The 20,540-nt window shown below is 34.4% G+C and overlaps 1 protein-coding gene, 1 non-coding gene and 1 pseudogene across 3 annotated transcripts; 2 read left to right on the forward strand and 1 right to left on the reverse strand.

Moving 5' to 3' along the window:
* The first annotated feature begins 6,818 nt into the window (after positions 1–6,818).
* Positions 6,819–7,798, forward strand: LOC148191144 (inactive cytochrome P450 76AD1 pseudogene; annotated as a pseudogene).
* A 1,611-nt stretch (positions 7,799–9,409) lies between these two features.
* LOC124820377 (growth-regulating factor 9-like) lies at positions 9,410–14,219 on the forward strand. 2 transcript variants are annotated; one of them, XM_047292050.2, is made up of 4 exons: positions 9,410–9,926; positions 10,147–10,913; positions 11,307–11,930; positions 13,637–14,219. In XM_047292050.2, the coding sequence occupies exons 2-4, from the start codon at positions 10,706–10,708 to the stop codon at positions 14,053–14,055; spliced, it is 1,251 nt and encodes a 416-aa protein (XP_047148006.1). In that variant the 5' UTR covers positions 9,410–9,926; positions 10,147–10,705; the 3' UTR covers positions 14,056–14,219. The 2 variants fall into 2 exon arrangements, with proteins under 2 accessions (XP_047148006.1, XP_087957740.1); XM_088101614.1 differs by having other exon boundaries at positions 9,410–9,906.
* Positions 14,220–18,773: 4,554 nt separating this feature from the next.
* TRNAV-AAC (transfer RNA valine (anticodon AAC)) lies at positions 18,774–18,847 on the reverse strand. Its single transcript has one exon. It is a non-coding gene; the product is annotated as a tRNA-Val (tRNA).
* Between the last annotated feature and the right edge of the window lie 1,693 nt (positions 18,848–20,540).

A 20,540-nucleotide genomic window follows, 5' to 3' on the forward strand; every position in this document is an offset into this window, starting at 1 on the left:
CTGAAAAAATTCGAACCCAGTTTGACTTACCACGGGTTGGTGGGTTAAACGGGTTGACTTATTGACTCATTTAATTATAAGTTTTTCTTAAAATAAAAAAATGACAATTTTTTTAAATTCAAATTTAAATAAATTTCATACTAAAATGATGTTAAACTCCAAATACAATTCAAAATAAAAAAAAAAATATCATACAATCCAAGAGTAATCTAAGAAACAATATAAAAGGTGAACAAAATAAGTTTTTAATATTGATAATTTTTGTATCACTTGTCCATTTATAATGTTAGAGTCTTGAGTAGATAAATCTATAATACTTTTCTATGTTGAAACATCTTTTTCTTTATCACCATCTACAATATAAAAAAAAATGTTGTCTAATAATGCTGAAACACAAAAACAATAAATAATTTAATTAAATTAGGTGGGTTGGTGAGCTAACCCGACTCACCACGGGTTCAACTCGGATGAGCCTCGGGTTCTAAGTGAGCCATATTGAAAACTAACCCACGTAAAAAATTAGATTTTTTTCAAACCCAACCCAGTTCAAACCCGTGGTGAGTTAGATTGACTCACTGGTTACAACCCATTTTAACATTACTACGTTAATTATTATTGTTGTTTTTTTTTCTAATCACAACGGTTTGGAGTATTTTATAAAATTGCCGCTATTTCTAGAGATTTTGATAAAATTATCCGTATTTCCAAAGGTCTGCATAAATCATTAGAAAATTAATTGGAGTTTTGCATAAAGCATCAGAACCTACAGGAATTTATGAAACCGCCCAAACCTATAGGAGTTTAGAAAACTGCGGATATCGAGGTTTTAAACCCGCCAGAAATGCAAAGAATTTGTTTTTTTTGGTATTATTTATAATCTATTTGATTATAATGAAAATGCTTTAATATATGAAACATACAATCAAAAAATTTAAAATTAAAATTAAATATCATAAAATAAACAATAAACATTTTGACACAACAAATTGTTCAACATAAAATAATAATATTATTCAATGGTAAACATTAAAAAAAAATATCATTGTACATTGGTAAAAAAACTATTTCCAGCCCATTTGGTCGCTGCACCATGTTGAAGATTTCAAGTCCCCCTTTTATCCACCTTCTAGCATTCCAAAACCAGTCTTTCAAACTAGTTTTTGAAACACCACACTGCCATCAATATGCACCAGAAAAATAGCAACCAAAAAAATATTTTGGACTAGCTTCCAGCAGCATTTTTAGTGAACCAAACACACCAGAATTCATGTTCCTGCACCACGCTTCATTGTCCAGCATCCAATGAACCTTGTACCAACTTTCCAGCATGATTCCAAGCACTCACACAAAAAAACAACCTAAGAACCACTTGACCGTGAAAAATGATTGCACCAAACCCAACTTTGTAACAAATTTTTATTCACACACAACCAGCATATTAACCAAACCAAAAAGGCACTTAGACAATTCCTAATCCAACCAAAACAGTCCATTCATACTATTCATAAATCAAGCACAAACAGATTTAAAACACACATGATCAACCAAAAAGTCTCAAAATACATCATGCAATTAACTATAAAATTACCATTATGGTTTAGCATTTGGACATTTACAGCATTGACATGCAGAGAGAAAAATGGTCATAGAAATAACATAGAAAGATGATAGTTAGCTACATGTTAAGACTAGAAACTAGAAAGGTATTATTATAAAATTATTATCTTTGTACTTCAAACCAAATCGGAAAAGAAAACTGGATAGCAAAGATGACTTCCAGCAGCTTGCTTAAACACTTGCACCACCAAAAAAAAACAAGATTCACTCCCAAGAAAAAAAATCCTACACGTTTAGGACCTACAAAATACCTTCTAACCAAAAACCTTTCTTCTTGTTCTAATAAAAAAATTACTAGTAACTTTATTTATGTCTTCCTTCTGCAGACAATTAGTTATAACAAGTTAATAACATGATACATCAATTAGCGAAATAAATTATCTATGTGGAATATAAATAAAAGTTAACTTACTGTGGATAAAATCCTAGACTAAAAAATGGAAAATCTATAAGCATCCAAATTCATGTACTTCATGATTCCAATATCCTCCTAAAACAATAGGAATTAATCTATAAGAATTTGTGTTGCAATCCAAAAAGAGAAAAAGTGGTTGATTTGCGTGGCCATGATAAAGATAATGAACGGTAGGAAGGGAACAAAGGCTATAATGAGAAGGGCTGCCAGCTCTGATCAGACCAGTATGTCAGAGAGAGAGAGAAGAGACTCTGCAAGCCAAACAAAATAATATTTGTCTCATTATTTTGTGTTATTATTCTTTCTTTTCATCAAAAGTAATGTATTTCGAATAACATTACTTTAGGATTTGATGATTCACTTTAGCTTTTATGTTTTCCTGATTCAGATTTGATGCTTAGTTTAAGAAGCTCTCTTGATTGTTAATGTATATTTTCAGACTTAGGTTTTTGCTTCTGTTATGTATTTATGTTTCAAAGATTTTCTTTTTACTATTTTTTTGATTAATTCATTTAGAACTTGAGTTCTGTTTAGATTGTATCATGTATGTTTCTATTTTAGTTTTAGGTAGTTATAGTAATTAGGTTGTATCAAACAACTACATGTGACAGAAATGCTTGAGGAGTTGTTGCCCTGGTCCACTTGGAGCTCAAAGATGCCAGCTTTGCTATGACAAAGAAAATGGCTAGATATCCGAATCTTTTATAGGTACACATTGATATCTGAATCTTACACTTTAATTTCCTTATTAATTTTTTGTAAAGTTGGATTCATCAGCACTTCCCTAAAATGGAAAGGAGACATCTATTGTAAAATTATGATGAAGATAGACCTCGAGCCGCACGTTGGGTGACAGGGAAGCAAGTTTCCAACCTATTGGAGGCCAAGTACATTTTGATAGACTAACATATTATGGGGTCCACTTCTGACCATCATTATGTTTTCTAGCTGGATTAGAGTTGGTCGTGTGTTGGTGAATGTAACACCTGCCTCATCTTCATCTACTCGGGTTCATGCATACTTGTAGTGTTTTAGAACAATATTTTATCCCTATGTAATTCCTACTGTCAGCGAGACTGATCGAGTCTTTCACCTCAACTTCGATAACATCTTTCATATGACATTGTAGTTCATCGTGGATCACCGTTAGAATCTGGTTTGTTGTTATGTAACTGTTGATAGGGGGAGCACAATAGGAATAAATCTATAAGAATTTGTGTTGCAATCTAAAAGAGAAAGAAGTGGTTGATTTGCGTGGCCATGATAAAGATAATGAACGGTAGGAAGGGAACAAAGGCTATAATGAGAAGGGCTGACAGTGCTCTGATGAGACCAATAATATATCAGAGAGAGAGAAGAGACTCTGCAAGCCAAACAAAATAGTATTATGTCTCATTATTCACCACTACCAACTTTTTTTTTATTATTTTGCATTATCTTTGGATTTTGATGTTATTATTCTTTCTTTTTATAAAAAGTAATGTATTTCAAATAATAATATCTCATCATACTTGGAAATATAGAAATTAAATATTTTGGTGCATTGAAGAAATGATTTGTTGAAGTGACAAATATGTAGAGAGATTAATTTGAAGGGAGTGCATTTTTGGTCCGTGAGATATCACTTTCTAAGGCTAAAATCCCCCTGAATTTGTGCACCACATGTGAAAAGCAAGGTGGAACACTTAGTACTAACTACTTACCATCTGCTTCCTTTCTTCATTTTTCTGATTTTAATTACTCACTCCATTGCTATCAAATCTCACCAGTTTACCTTCAGTATCCCTTTCATTGAAATTCTATGTACAATTTTTCACTTCTTTTATTGCCAGATCATTTCAAAATCTTACTCACCAACTTCGTAAGAGTTGCCAACAAAATTAAGAAACTGGAGGTATGAACAAATCGAGTGATGGCATTGATAATTTTAAGGTTGTGTTTGGTCATATGATTTGATTACAGGTACATGTATATTGAGTTTTTAGCAAATGAGAGTTTGTTTATATGCTTAGTTATAAAACCTATTTTCCATGTAGGATGAGAAAAACTTGTCTTCTCACCTGAGTTGGAGTGCGGAAAATGAAAGATTGACTTTTACTGACGATTTGAAGAGAGACACGTTGGAAAGTGAAACAACTTGGTCTAAATTTTATCAGATTAAAGATATATTTTTTTAACTTAATGACGTCAAATATTTCCTGCATTCAGTTTATGAAAACCAAGGTTAAAGTTAACTATAAGGGATGTTCCTCGCATTCAGTTTGTGAAAAGCCAAGGTTACACCAAAGAATAAGACAGTGTCAGAAACTATTAAGGATGAAAAAACGCAAGCATACCTAAAGATCAACAAGCTAGTCAAGCATGAAGTGAGTCTGAAAAAATTGTGAAATATATGTTACAATATCCAAGAAATCTTAAGGTACAAAAAAATAGTAATGACAACAAAAAGAGCTTAAAGAAAAAAAAAATTATCCAATATGAGATTTAAGACTAACAAGGTGCATTAATGTCATGAAATCTGTTTTCATGTTAATTACTTTTGTGAACGTTGCAAGACTTCTACACTTGCTTTTAATCTCAAATATTCCTGGTAGTTATGATTGTTAGATACTTCATATATCTATTACAAAATAGCTATTTTCTTTTTGTTAACAAAATTAGTAAGAAGGAATAACCTAAAGGTTGAACATGGTAACAAGTTAAAAGCAAGCAACGGTTCAACCTAAAAAAGTTACTAGACAAACTTCAATCACTAGTGCTCAAACTGAGTTGTCATTTTTAACAAAAGATTATTTTCGTATATCACAAATAGAAACAACAAAAGATTAATTCCTCTACTCAAAAGAGGGCAAGCGAAACAGGAAAGGGAAAACATTTAAACAATAGACCAAGTTTCTTATGCAACTTCTTTTTGTTACTCTGTATAGCCTCTTTTAATTTCTTGTGACATTGCTAAATGGGAAATAAGGTGCCAATTGCTATAAGATCCCAACTAGTCAGTTTTAAAGGGATATCATTGTCAGTCTTAATGTGGCATCATTGTAAGATAATAAGTACGTGAAAATAAAGGGAATAGCAAAGACAAATGTTGACAAAGAACTTATCAGAACATCAGATTTTAAACATTAATTTTCGGGATTAACTTCATCGAAATGTCACCAAATTTTGAGTTTTACGTTTACATACTCTAGAGGTTGCAAAATGACAATAATTCTCAATCTACAAACCTACACAAATATAAACTCCAAACAAAATTGAGAAGAAGAAAGAAAAATGGAGAAAAGAGTAATGACATAAACACAAGGCCAGTGTACTGCGAAGGGATGAGGAGGTAGCCTTATGTCTTAGAGCTTAGGCCTCATGGGAGCGGAGTGATCCCCAGAGTGTCCTTGTACAAACTGCAGAGGAAAATCAACTATTCCTTCCTCAAGGTTTAGAAACGTATGTTAAGACAATATTGTCTAAGAGAAAGACTAAGATCGTCTACAACATCTCTCTGGCTTTGAAAAGGACTTTGTGAAAATGATGTTTAAAGGATGAATGTTCGGATTGAATCTGTGTAGCACTTTGAGGTAATACAAATTTTAAGATTTTGATTTTCTATGTCTGAAAGGAAATTGATGGTTAAATGAACGTATGTGAATAAAGTTTATGTAAATAAATAAGATTTTTATATAAACCTTATAATGATAGTAACTTTTTATATAAACTAAATTGAAAGTAAATCCTTCTCAAACTTCCACTCTTTTTTTCCTTAAGGGCTCCTAATTTTATTACGCACTAGTAAAAAAAAGACTCTTTTAACGCGCTATATATGCCTCGGTTCTACTGAAACCGAGACGTATAAAAGTGCGGTGGCATTTCGGTAATATTGAGCAGTTATATGCCTTGGTTATATTTGAACCAATGTCTATAGATGTTACTATCTCGAGTAGAAGGCCAACCGAGGCATATAATATAAATTTTAAATGGTTTAGACACCGGTTTGCTGTGTAACTGATGCACTTAAAGGGTTTAGGCACCGGTTTTAAATATAACCGAGGCATATACCCTTAGGTTAAAATAAAAAACCCTCTCGCAGACTCTCGCACTCTCGCACTCTCGCTCTCATCTCTCGCGCTCTCATCTGTGCCTCCCTCCCTCCGTCACGATTTCTTCTCTCCACCAAACCCCATCATCAAACCGCCACCATCACCAGCCATTACGGTCGCCGCAACCACTACCGTTCAACCACGCCGCCGACCACCACGCGCAAACCCGCAAGCCGCCACCACAACGCCTTCGTTCTCGTCCAAACTCCATGGAGGTCGCGACCACGCATCGATAGATTTCTTCTTCCTTCTCCACACCACCTTTCGCCTCGCCGCCATCGGGAGCCACCACCACCTCGTCGTGTGCAACGGCTTCGAGTGCGGCTTCCAGATCCAGATCGCGATCCCCTTTCTCTCCCTTTTCTTTTTGTTTCTCAGATGGTGCTATTCGTGGACCGCTTGGTGGAGTCGCTGGCCTAGCACCCGCTTGCTGCTTGCCGTCGGGAGCCGCTTGCCGTCGGGAGCCGCTTGCCGTCGGGAGCCGCTTGCTGTCGGGAGCCGCTTCCCGCTTGCCGCTTGTGTGTCCGTGGTTTCTTTGATTTTTTTTCCAGCTCTGTAATGTATCTGAAGTATGATTTTCTGATGTTCTGATGTATCTGAACTTTGATACTCTGTAATGATTTTCGGATTCTATTTTCTGATTTTTTTTTTTCATTTGTTATATGCTCTATAATGAAGAACATTGATTCTTTCATCCATACTGTGTGTAACCATTCATGTACCTTCTTCCACTTCTTCTTCTAATCACCATACTGTGTGTAACCATTCATGTACTCATCTCAACCTTCAAACCGATGAAAACCTCAAAGTACCCTCCAGGGCCTTACCCTTTTCCCATCATAGGAAACATCTTGGAGCTTCGAAACCTGCCACACATAAAACTTGCCGAGCTTTCCCAAATTTATGGTCCTATAATGAGTCTCAAGCTTGGTAGCATTACCACCATAGTCATTTCCTCTCCACATCTTGCCAGAGAAGTACTGCAAACAAAAGATCAAATCTTTTCCAACAGGACAATCCCAGATGCTGTTCGAGCTCTTGACCATCACTCAAATTCCGTTGCATGGCTTCCACCTTCAGAAGAATGGAGGATCCTTAGGAGGGCTTGTGTTACCAAAGTGTTCTATTCTAAGCAGCTTGATTCTACAGAAGCTATTCGCCAAAGTAAGGTGAAAGAGTTGATGAATTATGTCAAGGAAAAATGTGAGAAAGGTGAAGCCTTGGATATTGGTGAGGCTTCCTTCACAACTGTGCTTAATTCCATATCAAACACTTTCTTCTCAATGGATTTAGCTCATTACGCTTCTGACAAGTCTCAAGAGTTCAAGGACATCATTTCGGGCATCATGGAAGAAACTGGAAGGCCTAATGTTGTTGACTTTTTTCCAATCTTTCGCATGCTTGATCCACAGGGTGTTAGGAGAAGAATGAATGGTTACTTTGGAAAGTTAATTGCGATTTTTGATGGACTCATAGAAGAAAGATTGCGTTTAAGGGCATTAGAAAATGAAGACAAGGCATGCAAGGACGTGTTGGATTCTGTGTTGGAACTCATGCTTGAAGACAACTCAAAACTGACTCGTTCCCATGTTCTGCACCTGTTTGTAGTAAGTATATGTATATTTTTACAATAAATGCTATTTTGACACTCTTTGGCTTTAATAAAATTCATGATGTACGTTTGAAGTTAAATGTCATAAAAGATTATTAAGCTATATTTTCAATCAACTCAACCTAATTAACATTATGAAAATATTTCTTAAATCTTACTAAAGTGAATTTTAACCCTTAATCAACTCTAGAAATTCAATTTATAAATTCACCTNTTTCCCTTCATAAATATTGATTTGACAAGGTGTTTATCATGATTAATTTTCCAGGGTTCTACATATATAAATAAAAATAATTTTTTTCTTAAAAACTAATTTCGAAGAAATGAATTAAACCTATATTAATTTCTTTATATAATATTAAAGTTTATATTAACAAATCATCTAATCATACTCATACTCAGAATATGTCTATGTTTTAAAAGAAGTTTGTTTTAGATTTAAACTCTATTTTTTAACATCAATTGTTAATTTTGTTTTTGGTTAATGATACATAACATAGGGTTATGAAATAATAACACATCTGAAAAAATAAGTGTTCACGAGCCCAACAACGTTGAACAGTATGTCATAACGTAAGGATTATTTTGTTTGTGTGAAAGTGACTGCTGCAAAGTCTTGCAACAGGTGTTTGTCAGAAACTTCTGACACATCTTTTTCTCTCTCTGCTCTCTTTCTTCCCACTTACAATTGAAGTAAATGGAGCCAAGTACAGAAGTTCTTCCCTGCCCAAGTTACCCTTTCCAAATCCTTTTTTAACATTTTCTAATTCACACTGAAAAAGTAAGAAAAAAAAGAAGCTTTTTTCCCTCTTGATCATCACTATCAGAGACAGACCCTCTAAAGAAAAAGGAGAAAAAAGACCTCATGTGAATGTGACAATGGAAGCTAAGCCTTTTAGGATTGTTCCCTCTTCACACAACACTTCTGGTTTCTCTTCCACTCTCTTTACTTTTCCCCATCATCACATGTTCTTCATTGTCACCTTTTTTTATTCTTCTTTTTTGTTTTCTTTTTCTTACTTTTGTTCTCAAGTTTGTGTCTTTTTTTTCAGGGGTAGGAGGTGGACCACGGAAGAAGATCGCCATTGGACAAGCTATGGAACCTCATTTAATTCTCACAGTCTAAATCTCATTTTATGCATAAGTATAAAAGTTCAATAAAATCATGATAATTACACTCTCCCCACTTCTACTTTATATAACTTGTTCCATTAATGATATTTCTGCACAAAAATGAACAAATTAATATAATTTTTATGTCATTCATTCTCCTCAGATCACGAAAAAACTTATAAAAATTTGTTCTCATAACTTATATCAATCACAACATTTATTACATATACATGATTGAATTTCATTTACATAATTTACATTCTCATCGTAAATAACATTTGAGTTAAAAAGATCACAAACAAATACATATATTACCATTCATAAAACAATTAATATCTAATTTAATCTTAATCAAATCACATGAAACAAATTTAATAAGTTTTTCTTACTTTCTTAATAGTTTTTCTCCCCGAACTAACTGTCACTCCCAACCTGAAACCTGAAATTATGTAGTTAAGAATGCTCCTTGTACGTAAGCTACTCAGTGTTTCTGATCAATTTCAATGTGAATAGGTAGAAAACTAGTTGAAATGAAACTAGAGTACAAGGGCAAATATGTCATCCAACTTTATCACGTACAAAAAGGAAAACTTTTTCCTTAACTTCTTCTCCATGCTTGAAAGAGGTTTTCTTCCCCATTTCATTTTCATCACAGCATCACTGCATCCTCTACTTCACCGTTTCTCCTTCCTCGCCCAACCATGGCCTTGCCCCTTCTTTCTCCTCGCCGCCGTTGATACTTCGCGGCAACAGTGGACATAGCTGGCGACACGTCCTCTTGAGAATCAAGAGGCTTCCTTCTTCATCCTCAAATCACAACTTCAGATTCTTCTTCCTCCTCTCCATTTCAGACCTATTGCTCCTAGTTGTTCTTATCTCCGGAAACCAAGGTTCTCATTTATGCTAAAACCCACAGTCACGGTGACCAGGACCTTCGTCATCTTTAGGGCTGGTAGAAAATCGCCTCTGCGTTGCTAGTCACGTTTCTGCTAGGACTGAAGTTGACTTCACCGCTGCTGGTGGCCACCGTGTGCAACTGCTACTTTTCTTTCCTATTGGTTCCAATTTCTAAACAAAAGTTGTTCTTCTCTATTTCAATTATACGATTCTATTGGGTTTCTGGTTGATTAATATATGATTATGTTTGGGGTTGAGAGTGTTTATGTTGGTGTTGAATTAAAAATCACAAATAAAGTTGAATAGAGGGGGTCTATATGTTCATGGGAGAGATGTGAAGCTGTGATGAATAGTGGTTTTGGGGTTATGAAATTTATTTCTGTGTGGGTAATTTTGTGCAGGTGAAAAATGAAGGAAATGGAGTCAATGAAGATGAAAGTTGAAGGTAAACTATATGCAATATAGAGACTAAACTTTTTTGTTCTAAAGGTGAATCTATTGATGATAAAACTATAGAGAAAGTGAAGAAGAAGTTCTGCTTTTTGTTGAATTGGAATTAAGGAATGGAAAATAAGTGAAGAGAATTGGATGGTTAGACGCTCCAAATGACGCAGGGATGAAGATTCAGAAAATAAATTTCGTTGTCATAGGGTCTATAATTGGATTTGATTTTGTTGCTATTATTTCCGAGGTCTTACAGTAGGGAAGAAAATTTTGATTGAGTTTGAAAGTTTGATGAAAGAATGTTGTGGGTTCTACATGATTGAGTGCCGGTACCCTCCATCTGTGTTGGATGGGATGAAGAATGATAACTATTGAGAGGAATGGGTCCCCATGGAAATATTGGAGAGGGATTTTATTATTGTTTTTTTTTTCTAGAAAACTGGGTCTGAAATGGAGACCAACAAGATCAAAATGAGTCGGATGTATTAGTTTATTAAATCATCGGGAGATACAGTTATGGTCAAGGAAGAGAAAGAGAACTCTTTCAACAGTGTTGAACTTCATCTTGGGGTTGATGCTTCTCATTCTGCGCCACCAGAAATAAACCATGTGATCACTGAAGCTCAGAGGCGTGAGCTTCACCACCAGGTTTTCATCTTCAACCACTTAGCTTATAAACTTCCTCCTCCTCATCACCGTGTCCAATTCCCAAGCAACATGTCAGGTTTGTAATAAATAGCCTTTGATCAAGTGATCATACCTTCTCTGTATATTACATATTTATAATAAAGTTGTATCCTTTAAAAAAACTATCATGTGGTGTTGTGTTTATTATAGGATGAATCACATTCTGATTTTGGAATGAATTACTATACAGAGACTCCCTGTTTCTTTGGAGTTAATTGTTGGCTTTTTTTTTTTTTGTTTGGTGCCAAGATTTAGACAAAATGCTCTTGGTAGTGGATTTACTTAGTATAGGAATCCATTGGGATTTTTATATGTTCAAAGGTAGGCTTAGTTTCAAAACTTTTTATGCTTTTTGGGTATGTTTGTTCATGTACTTGTAAGGTAATGATGAGTTTGTTTTGTATGTTTTGTGCATTGGTTTTGGTTACAGAATACAGTTTCCTTGGTTTTGATCAAGGGAGTAGGATGGTTCCAGAACCTCATAGGTGTAGAAGAACAGATGGAAAGAAATGGAGATGCAGTAAGAGTGTAGTGCCTGGTCAAAAGTACTGTGAAAGGCACATGCATAGAGGTCGAAATCGTTCAAGAAAGCCTGTGGAAACATCTCAAGTTAACACTCCTTTGGCACCAAAACCTTGTAGCAAGTCACCTACCAAATCAGCTTCAGAGACACTATTTGAAATTTCAAATCCAAACCTTATCATGGCCATGCAACCTAGTGACACACCTTCCAGTACTCCATCAAGGAGCCTCAGCATTGACAATTGCTCTTCTATGAACAGGTCCTTCATGGTGTTTTCTTCCACCTTTGCGGCATCCCCTGGCTCCGGCCTTGCCTCTGCCAGTGCTCCTAAGGCGGCAGTAACACTCGGCAGTGTGGCATCTGTTGCTTCGGATGACAAAAGTTGCCTAAAGATGTGCAAGAAAGATAACCAGTCCAAGAGTTGTGTCAGTAACAACACAGGCAATAGAAGTGATGGGAAAGGAAGCATTGTTGGTGATTCTAATAACATCTCTACTGGAATAAGCTTCTCCCCAACAAGTGTTCTTCAAGGTAATTTTGATGTAGTTGGTTGCAATAATTTGTGTTTTTCACTATATTTTGTAGGACTATAGGATAACAGACACATCCCCACTCTGCAGAACAACAAACTCTAAGCCAATCAAACATGTTGCATGGAGTGGGGTCAGTGACATGACTCTGTCATGTCATGTTTCACTTGATCATTAGGCCTCATGTACCTCAAATGTTTCTTAATAGTCTCTCTCCCATGGTCCTACCAATCCCTACTATCACAAAACAGAATCAATAGCAATATAGCATCATATCAAGTATGTTCTGTCCTCTTTACTGTAATGCTTTTTCTGTGGGGCCTGATTCAAATTTCAGAATCTCATGTTGTTGACATAATCGATAAGTGTACTAATAATTGTGTGTTCAATTAGTCAAGAATCTAGATGGACTTCTCCAAAACTTACTTCTAACTTTACATGCACATAAGACACCCTCATAGATAGAGGTCCTTTTTTTGAATTAGGTGTGTTCCACAAAATGCACTTATTTTTGCGTGCCCTTGTGGCATTTTATTGAGAATATTGGTGTTCATCATGTTAAGATACAAATCCAAAGAAGCTGACTCCTCTAGTTTGAATCTCTTGTTGGGAAAAGATGTAAACGAGACATTAGTTATTGATATGCAAAAGATTAACAGATTTGTAGATATCAGCATTCCATTTTAAGAATAAGGGCGAGTACTGTTTACTGTCAGAAGTTACAATAGTAGCATGAATGTAAACAGCATGTGAATGATTGCATTCACATTTATTATTAAATGAATTAAATATGTTTTTTGTTCTCAAACTATTATAAAAAATTGTTTTTCATTCTTAAACTATTATAAAAAAATTGTTTTTTCTCCTCAGAATATTATAAAAAGATGTTTTTCGTCCATAAACTAAATTTCGTTCCTTCACTCTATGAAAAAGATTCATTAACAGATTTGTAGATATCAGCATTCCATTTTAAGAATAAGGGCAAGTACTGTTTACTGTCAGAAGTTACAATAGCAGCATGAATGTTAACAGCATGTGAATGACATTCACATATATTATTAAATGAGTCAAATATGTTTTTCATCTTCAAACTATTATAAAAAATTGTTTTTTGTTCTTAAATTATTATAAAAAAATGTTTTTCGTCCTCAAACTATTATAAAAAAGTGTTTTTCGTCCTTAAATTAAATTTCGTTCCTTCACTCTATGGAAGTCGTGTAACACATATTTAACCCATATTAAATTGATGCAAGAAAAGAAAAGTTAGTTTGCCCCTGCTAAAAGCCTTGACTGTGGTGGAAAATCGTTACTCCTTCCAATCCCTATCCAAGGGATATGAATTACTAGAACAGTTCTATTATAAGAATGTGAGAATTATAAATATAGATCTTGTCAAGCTTTAACATTTATGGCTACTATGTGTATTTATCCTTTCATCTCAAACATTCAAATATGATCTAACGATCTATATATTGTTCTTATTTCTCATAATAATCATTTTGTAACTTCCTCCTTATCCATATTAAAATTCAGCAATTTCCTGACTTATTTGCTGAACTACTTCAGGAATTACATCTCTGAAAAACAACAGAAATACAATGTTGTGCATCTTTAATGTGTTAATGTTATATTCGTAACATACAAGGACAAACCTTTCATGTGAAAACTGATAGAACATTGTTGGTTTTTTTTGGCTGCCATTTTCAGTTTTTGGTAACAACCCATCTCACCTGATTGACAAAACCAACATAGAATCTGCACCAGACAGGTGTCGGAGAACGGACGGCAAGAAGTGGCAATGCAAGAGTGCTGTTCTTCCTGGTCAGAAGTACTGTGCCACACACATGCACAGAGGTGCTAAAAAGCGTTTTGCAAACCATGAAATAGCAGCAGCAGCTAAAACCACCACAACTACTTGTTCTGCCGTTACCATTGCACGGTTGCCGAACTCTCAAGCCACAACCGACGTGCAGAAAGAGGGTTCTGCAATTCCAAGTACAAATCTTTCCATGTCAGTTCCAGCAAGTGCTCCTTTCATACAATGCAATGGGAAAGGCTCCAGTAACAGTGACACTGATACCACCATTAGTGACACCTTGCAAGAGTGTAGCTATACTTCTTTCTGAGACACTTTTTTTCATCCTTGATCCTGCTCCATGAACAAGTTTTTATTTATCAGAGAAACTGCTTCATGAACAAGTAACTTGTAACATTTGAGATCAATTATGTGTGATGTGAACAATGATCTCCGTGAAGAAAAAGATCAACATTGTGTTTTTTTATCATGTCATCCTCAGAGTGATAGATCAAATTATGTGGACTCATACAAGAGGCCTTGAGTAGGTTAGACTAATCACGTAACCAATTTCACCATGACACAGCATTGGTTAAATTCTTCATTTCTGTTTTTCAAAAGAAAAATGTCTTTTTAACAACTTTTTTTGACAATTTTTTCACAATAATGTGATACCTTGTGATTGGAAGGTGAAGAAAAAACAAAAGGGAACTACACATAAATGTGATACAGTTGACTTGAAAAGTTAATAAACTTATATTTATATTTATAACAAAAAGGATTTCACTGAAATGATATTACAATTTGAGTTTTCTCTCTTAGGGTGTATTCACTTGGAGTAGAGGAATTGAGGAAGAGCGAGTGGATGGATTTGAGGGAATTTAAGGGTGAATTAATTGTTGTTTAGTTGAGTGGGTTTGGAGGTAGATAAGAGTGGAGTTGGAAATAGTGTAGGATTTCATTGATGTAAAAGATAAAAGAAAATTGTTTAATTGGTAGAAATGGAAGATTATTAAAATGTCTCTTAGTTATTAATGTAATATAAAATGAAAATTGTTAATGTTATATTTAATTGTAAAAAAGTTTATAAAGAGTAAAAAATTAACATTAATTATTAAAATTAATTTTAATATTGTACAAAAAATTTATTTTAGTAAAATGAAATTATTTTTAATTGTACTATTTTTGTAATATTATTTCACGAAGCGGTATGATTTTATTTGTTATCGAAGTGGTATGATTTTATTTGTTATCGAAGTTAAATTGAATATTTTTAAGTAAAGAAATAATTAAAGAAAGTTAGTATATTACATGAGATAAAAAAAGTCTTCTAAATTCACGTATACATATTTCGTTATGATAAACAAATTACAAAAAAATTAACATTATATAATTTTGTATAAGTCTTCTTGATAGACAGAGTTCATAAACATGAAAAAAATAAAATAAATATATACACATCTTATAAAATAAGAGATGGACAAGAGTTTATATACACATAAGATACCTTCATTGGTAAGAGGCCTTTTGGAGTGGTACCAAAAGCAAATCCGTGAGGGCTTATCCCAAAGCGGACAATATCTTACTAGTGTGGAGATCTATGTGCATGTGTGTGTGTGTGTTAAACCTCCCTACACCAGCGCCTTCGTCGTCAAAGGCTTGAGCACGCGTGACCTCACCATGCTCTCCGGCGGCCACAACATAGGCCAAGCACAGTGCTAGCTTTTCAGAGCTCACATCTACAACAGAACCAACATCGACATCAGCTTCGTCGCGTCAAGAAGAAGCATTTGCCCTTCCTCCGGTAAGGACACCAACTTGTCTCCTCTGGACTCCCTCACTCCCATTCGTTTCGACAACAAATACTTCTCCAAGCTGGTGGTTGGCCGTGGCCTTCTCATCTTAGATTAAGTGCTCTTCGATGGTGGCTCTCAAGACCCTTTGGTCAGAATCTACAACGACAATAATGTTGCATTTTTTTCGTGATTTTGGTGAAGCCATGATCAAGATGGGTCATATAACTGAATACAACGCATAGTGAGAACCGAATACCACTCCATGGTAACTGAATACATCTCCTTCGTGAGAGTAATCTCAGGCCTGGAACCCAATATCACTCCATGCGAACTGAATACATCGTTTTTGTGAATCTTCACAGGAGTGAAACCGAATACCACGCTATTGGAACCGAATACGCCTTGGTCAATGCATTGTTCATCATCTTCTTTTGCTTCATTACGTATATTACACTTGTATACACAGATGGAATTTTATAATACATCACAGGCACATTTGACTTTTTACTAATCATCCCTCCAAATCTCCTCCCTTTTGCGTGTGATCAGAAAGATGACAATCCCGCAAATCTGTCTTCTTGATTCATTGCTTTTCTTCTCAAACGAACACAAAATACCCTGCATTTCATCGCTTGCAAATCCACATGAACAGTACAATTTGTTCATGTGAACACATCATTAGTAAACTCTTACTCCACTTTCATAGGTATTTTTTATATAGGTTTTTATTTATGTAATAAAACTATATTCTTAGATTGTTCACATTAAACTGGACTTTTAGAACAGCTAGAAAATCTAAAATCACCAAAAAGATTATAGTGAATTAATCTTTACATTATATTGTTAATATTTACATTAAATATGTTTGTAATTCTTAAATATATATATATATATATATATATATATATATATATATATATATATATATATATATATATTCTTTGTAATTTAATTATATTAATTTTATTTTATAATAAACAGTATTTTAAGTTAGTGGATAAGCTCTTTACAATGGACATATTTCATCCTAAGTATTAAAATGGAATGTCATTTAATACATAAAATAATTGGTGTTATTATATTAAAATAATTATATCTATTAATTTTTAAAATTTGGAGACCAAAATATATTAAAGTTTAGCAAGTGATATTTTAATTTTGTATTGGAGTTTAAGAATTACAAACTCTCTAGGTTGTGTTCACATTGAAGGATGAATTTGGAGAAGTGAGAGTGGATTTATTTGAAAAGTTAATTTTTTTTTCTCAAAGGATTTGAAAGTGAGTGAGAATGAATTTGAAAATAAAACTGGTAAAAATTAGTGTAAGATTTAACCAATGTGACGGATAAAAATAATTATTTAATTGATAGAAATTAAAATTATCAAAATGTCCTTAGTCGTAAAAGTAATATAAAATGATAATTTTTAATAATATATATAATTATAAAAATTATTATAAGGAGAAAAAGAAATAAAAGTGATTTTTTGAAATGAAAAAAAAATATATTTAAATAAAGTGAGATAATTATGTTTAAAATTTAATGTTTTGTGAATATAAGTTACGTTGGAATCGAATACACCTGTTTAGAGTCGAATACGTATGTGTTGGAACCGGTTTCTTCATGATTTTCTACATCATCTCTCCTAGAATCGAATATGGATTGAGTTTTTTGTTTTCTTGAGCTTCATTGGTCCAAATTCACTATCTTCAACCTCCACGACCTCGTTTTGAATGATAGCTAAAAGATAATATCGATTTTTCACAAAACCATTGCATCTCGCAAATATTCTCCCTTCTCTTTCCACAAATTTGTTCAAGTGAACAACAATATCTGTTCTAATCTATTTTTGCATATTTCTTCGACAATGTCATTTTTTAAAACTAACAACGTTAATCCTTAATATTTTAATTTCAAATTTTATGATAATTACTACATTGTGTTGGAATTTATTATTTTTGTTATAATTTTATTTATTTTGATATAAAATTCCTTAAACATAGAGTAGCTACGATCAATCAGTATATTTTACCGGAGACCTTCAGTGTGTTAGACTGACGTGATAACCAACTACACCACGACACCAAACGGCTAGATTTTTCAGTTAATATTCTTTATTATAAAGTAATTTATTCCTGAAAATATATTGTACAAGTTGATTTTTGAAAGCAAAAATGGATAAAAATGTCCCTAGAATTAAGACATATCTTCAATATATGATTAGATTTATATAAAACATATTTTAAAACCAACCTCTTATCAGTATATAACTCTCACTATTTTTTGAATATGAACATCACAATAATTAAAATTTAATTGTGATGTTCACGTAAAAAAAGTTAATTATGATGTTCACACTTCTTAATAGTATAACTCTATGTGAACAATTTTTAAAAATTTTATTTAACTAATTTTTTTCCATTTTAAAAAATTAATTTGATATATAATATATTAACTGTCAGACCTCGTAAATACGCACCTAAACCCTTCTGTCAGTCATTTAAAACGCACCCAAAACCCTCTGCGCGGACGCCAGGTGTCAAGAAACGAGGATCTGAAATCAGACAGTGGGATGCAGGTGTCAGTAGAAGAGCGGACGCTCGTTTTACGTGGGAAGAAAAATGATTTTTCTGAAACCTCCTTCCCACTCTCTCTGCATGCACCATTCTTCTTCCAAAAATCTGATCTTTCATTTTCTCCTTCTTCTTTCTAGAAAACTCTCCCTTCTCTCTAGAAAACTCTAGAAGAGAACTTAGTTGAAGTAGAGGTGAAAACCGAACAGTAGGACGTTCGGCTAGGAGCTAGTTATTTTGGTTAGGTAGTCGTTCGTTCGCCTTTTCTCTAAGTTTTGTATGACCGCTCGGTGTTGGTTTTGTAAACCGCTCGGTCAAATTCCGCTTATATTGTACAGCTAAGTTGTGGTTCTTGTACGGCCGTTCGACCATAGTGGTACGCTCTTTAAATGTTAAAACTGATATGTATTATTATTAATCGTAATTATTCTATTATATGGTTAAATTTTATTTAAAAGTACATAACTCTCACTATATAATTAATTTTTTTCCATTTCTTAATAGTAAAATTCAATTTTTAAAAACAAACTTGTGAAAACGAATAAAGAAATGACATGTTTTATAAAATTGTGGATACTTCGATAATACTCATTTTGTAACAGTTAATATTCTAAATATATATTTCTTTTTTTTTTCTTCTTATTTCTAAATTATTTAAATCAAAGAAAAAAAAGTAAATGAATGGCGTCGCCCGGACTCGAACCGGAGACCTTCAGTGTGTTAGACTGACGTGATAACCAACTACACCACGACACCGTTTTATTTTCCATTGTTCTCTTGTTTATATAATAATCGTTTTCATCAAAATAACAGTTTCAAGCATTACAGAAAATTGGGGTATAAGATAGCAACAACAAAGAAGTAAAAACTAAAGTATACTAAGTTCAATTCATTTTCCTAAATAATTTTTATTGAGTCGCAAAACGAGGCTTTTTAATATTATTACGCAATATTTAAATTAAGAAAAAACAGATAATTACTGTGTCTCTATAAAAGAAAAAATAAACAACAGTGGACGGTTTATAAATATATTATACAATAAATGAATAAGAAAAATATTAATTTATAGATTTTTATATTTATAGGAGTAAAGTTGAATGTTAAAATATGTGCTCTAAATTGTAACATTATTTATTTATTTTTATAGTTATAGGTGACTTTTAGGTCAATTCTAAAACTACAACTAAATCCATGAAACCACTACAATATAACTGAATTTAAGATAAGCCGGGTAAATTCGTTGTATTTTAAAAAATATTATATTTACTAATACTATTTTTTGAAAAATAAAAAGCTGTAATAAATAACGGTTGGGAAATATTTTTGGTGAACCCAACGTATGTCTTTATAGCAAAAACGATTACAACGTTCACTAGTACATTAACAAGAAAAGGCACAGGTTATATTTTATTATTCACATCGGTTTTGCAACTGAAGCATATGTGAGCGAGGTAAAAAGGACCGATTTTATGCCTCAGGTCATGGACTGAGATAAAAAGCATACGAAATATGCCTTGGTTCTTATATAACCGAGGCAGTATCCTATTTTTTTTTTTTCAGATGCAACCTGCAACCTGTTTACAGTAGGCAACCAGAAATGGTTTCAGAAACCAGAAATTGTTTCAGCAAAAATTTTTTCAGCAACAAGAAACTGTTTCAGCAAGTCAATGTTTTTCACACAATCGGAAAATCCCAATCCCAACCCCAATCCCAATCCCAATCCCAGATCAAAACAGACCTAACATTTTACAATTTCAGAAACCCAAAGTGCTTGTGACTGTGAGTCTTCACTGGCCTGGCCTCAAAAGCAGAAGAACAAGAGTAGACGGAGGCTCGCCGATCTAGAGAGGCGGAGGCAGCGGCGATCTGGAGCGGTGGATCGAGAGCGGCAGAGGCAGGCAGCAACGACGGAGGGCTCGCCGATCTGGAGAGGCGGAGGCAGCGGCGATCTGGAGCGGTGGATGGAGAGCGGCGGAGGCAGGCAGCAACGACGGAGGCTCGCCGATCTGGAGAGGCGGAGGCAGCGGCGATCTGGAGAGGTGGATCGAAAGCGGCAGAGGCAGGCAGCAACGACGGAGGCTCGCCGATCTGGAGCGGCTTGGCGATGGCGATCTGGAGCGGTGGATCTAGAGCGGCGGAGGCAGCAACAACGACGAAGGCAGCGGAGGCAGCGGCGGAGGCACGGACAGAGAAGAGTGAGAGCACGAGGGGAGTGAGAGCACGAGGGGGAGTGAGCACGAAGAAGAGAAGAAGAATGGGAGTCACGGGCAGAGAGAAGTGAAAATGAAGAGTTAGTGTCAGAACCGTGTGTTAGGTGGTAGGAGTTATGCCTCGGTTTCGCCTAAAACCGAGTTAGTAGTGTCTTTTAGGCATCGGTTGCTAGGGAACTGAGTTTGTTGCTCTTATCAGACCCAACAGCTGTCAGCGGAGCAGGTTTGGGCAGAGTTTT

This window comes from Vigna umbellata, chromosome 11 (genome assembly GCF_029865625.1).
Source record: "Vigna umbellata cultivar VRB3 chromosome 11, Vumbellata_1.0, whole genome shotgun sequence".
NCBI classification, from domain to species: Eukaryota; Viridiplantae; Streptophyta; class Magnoliopsida; order Fabales; family Fabaceae; genus Vigna; species Vigna umbellata.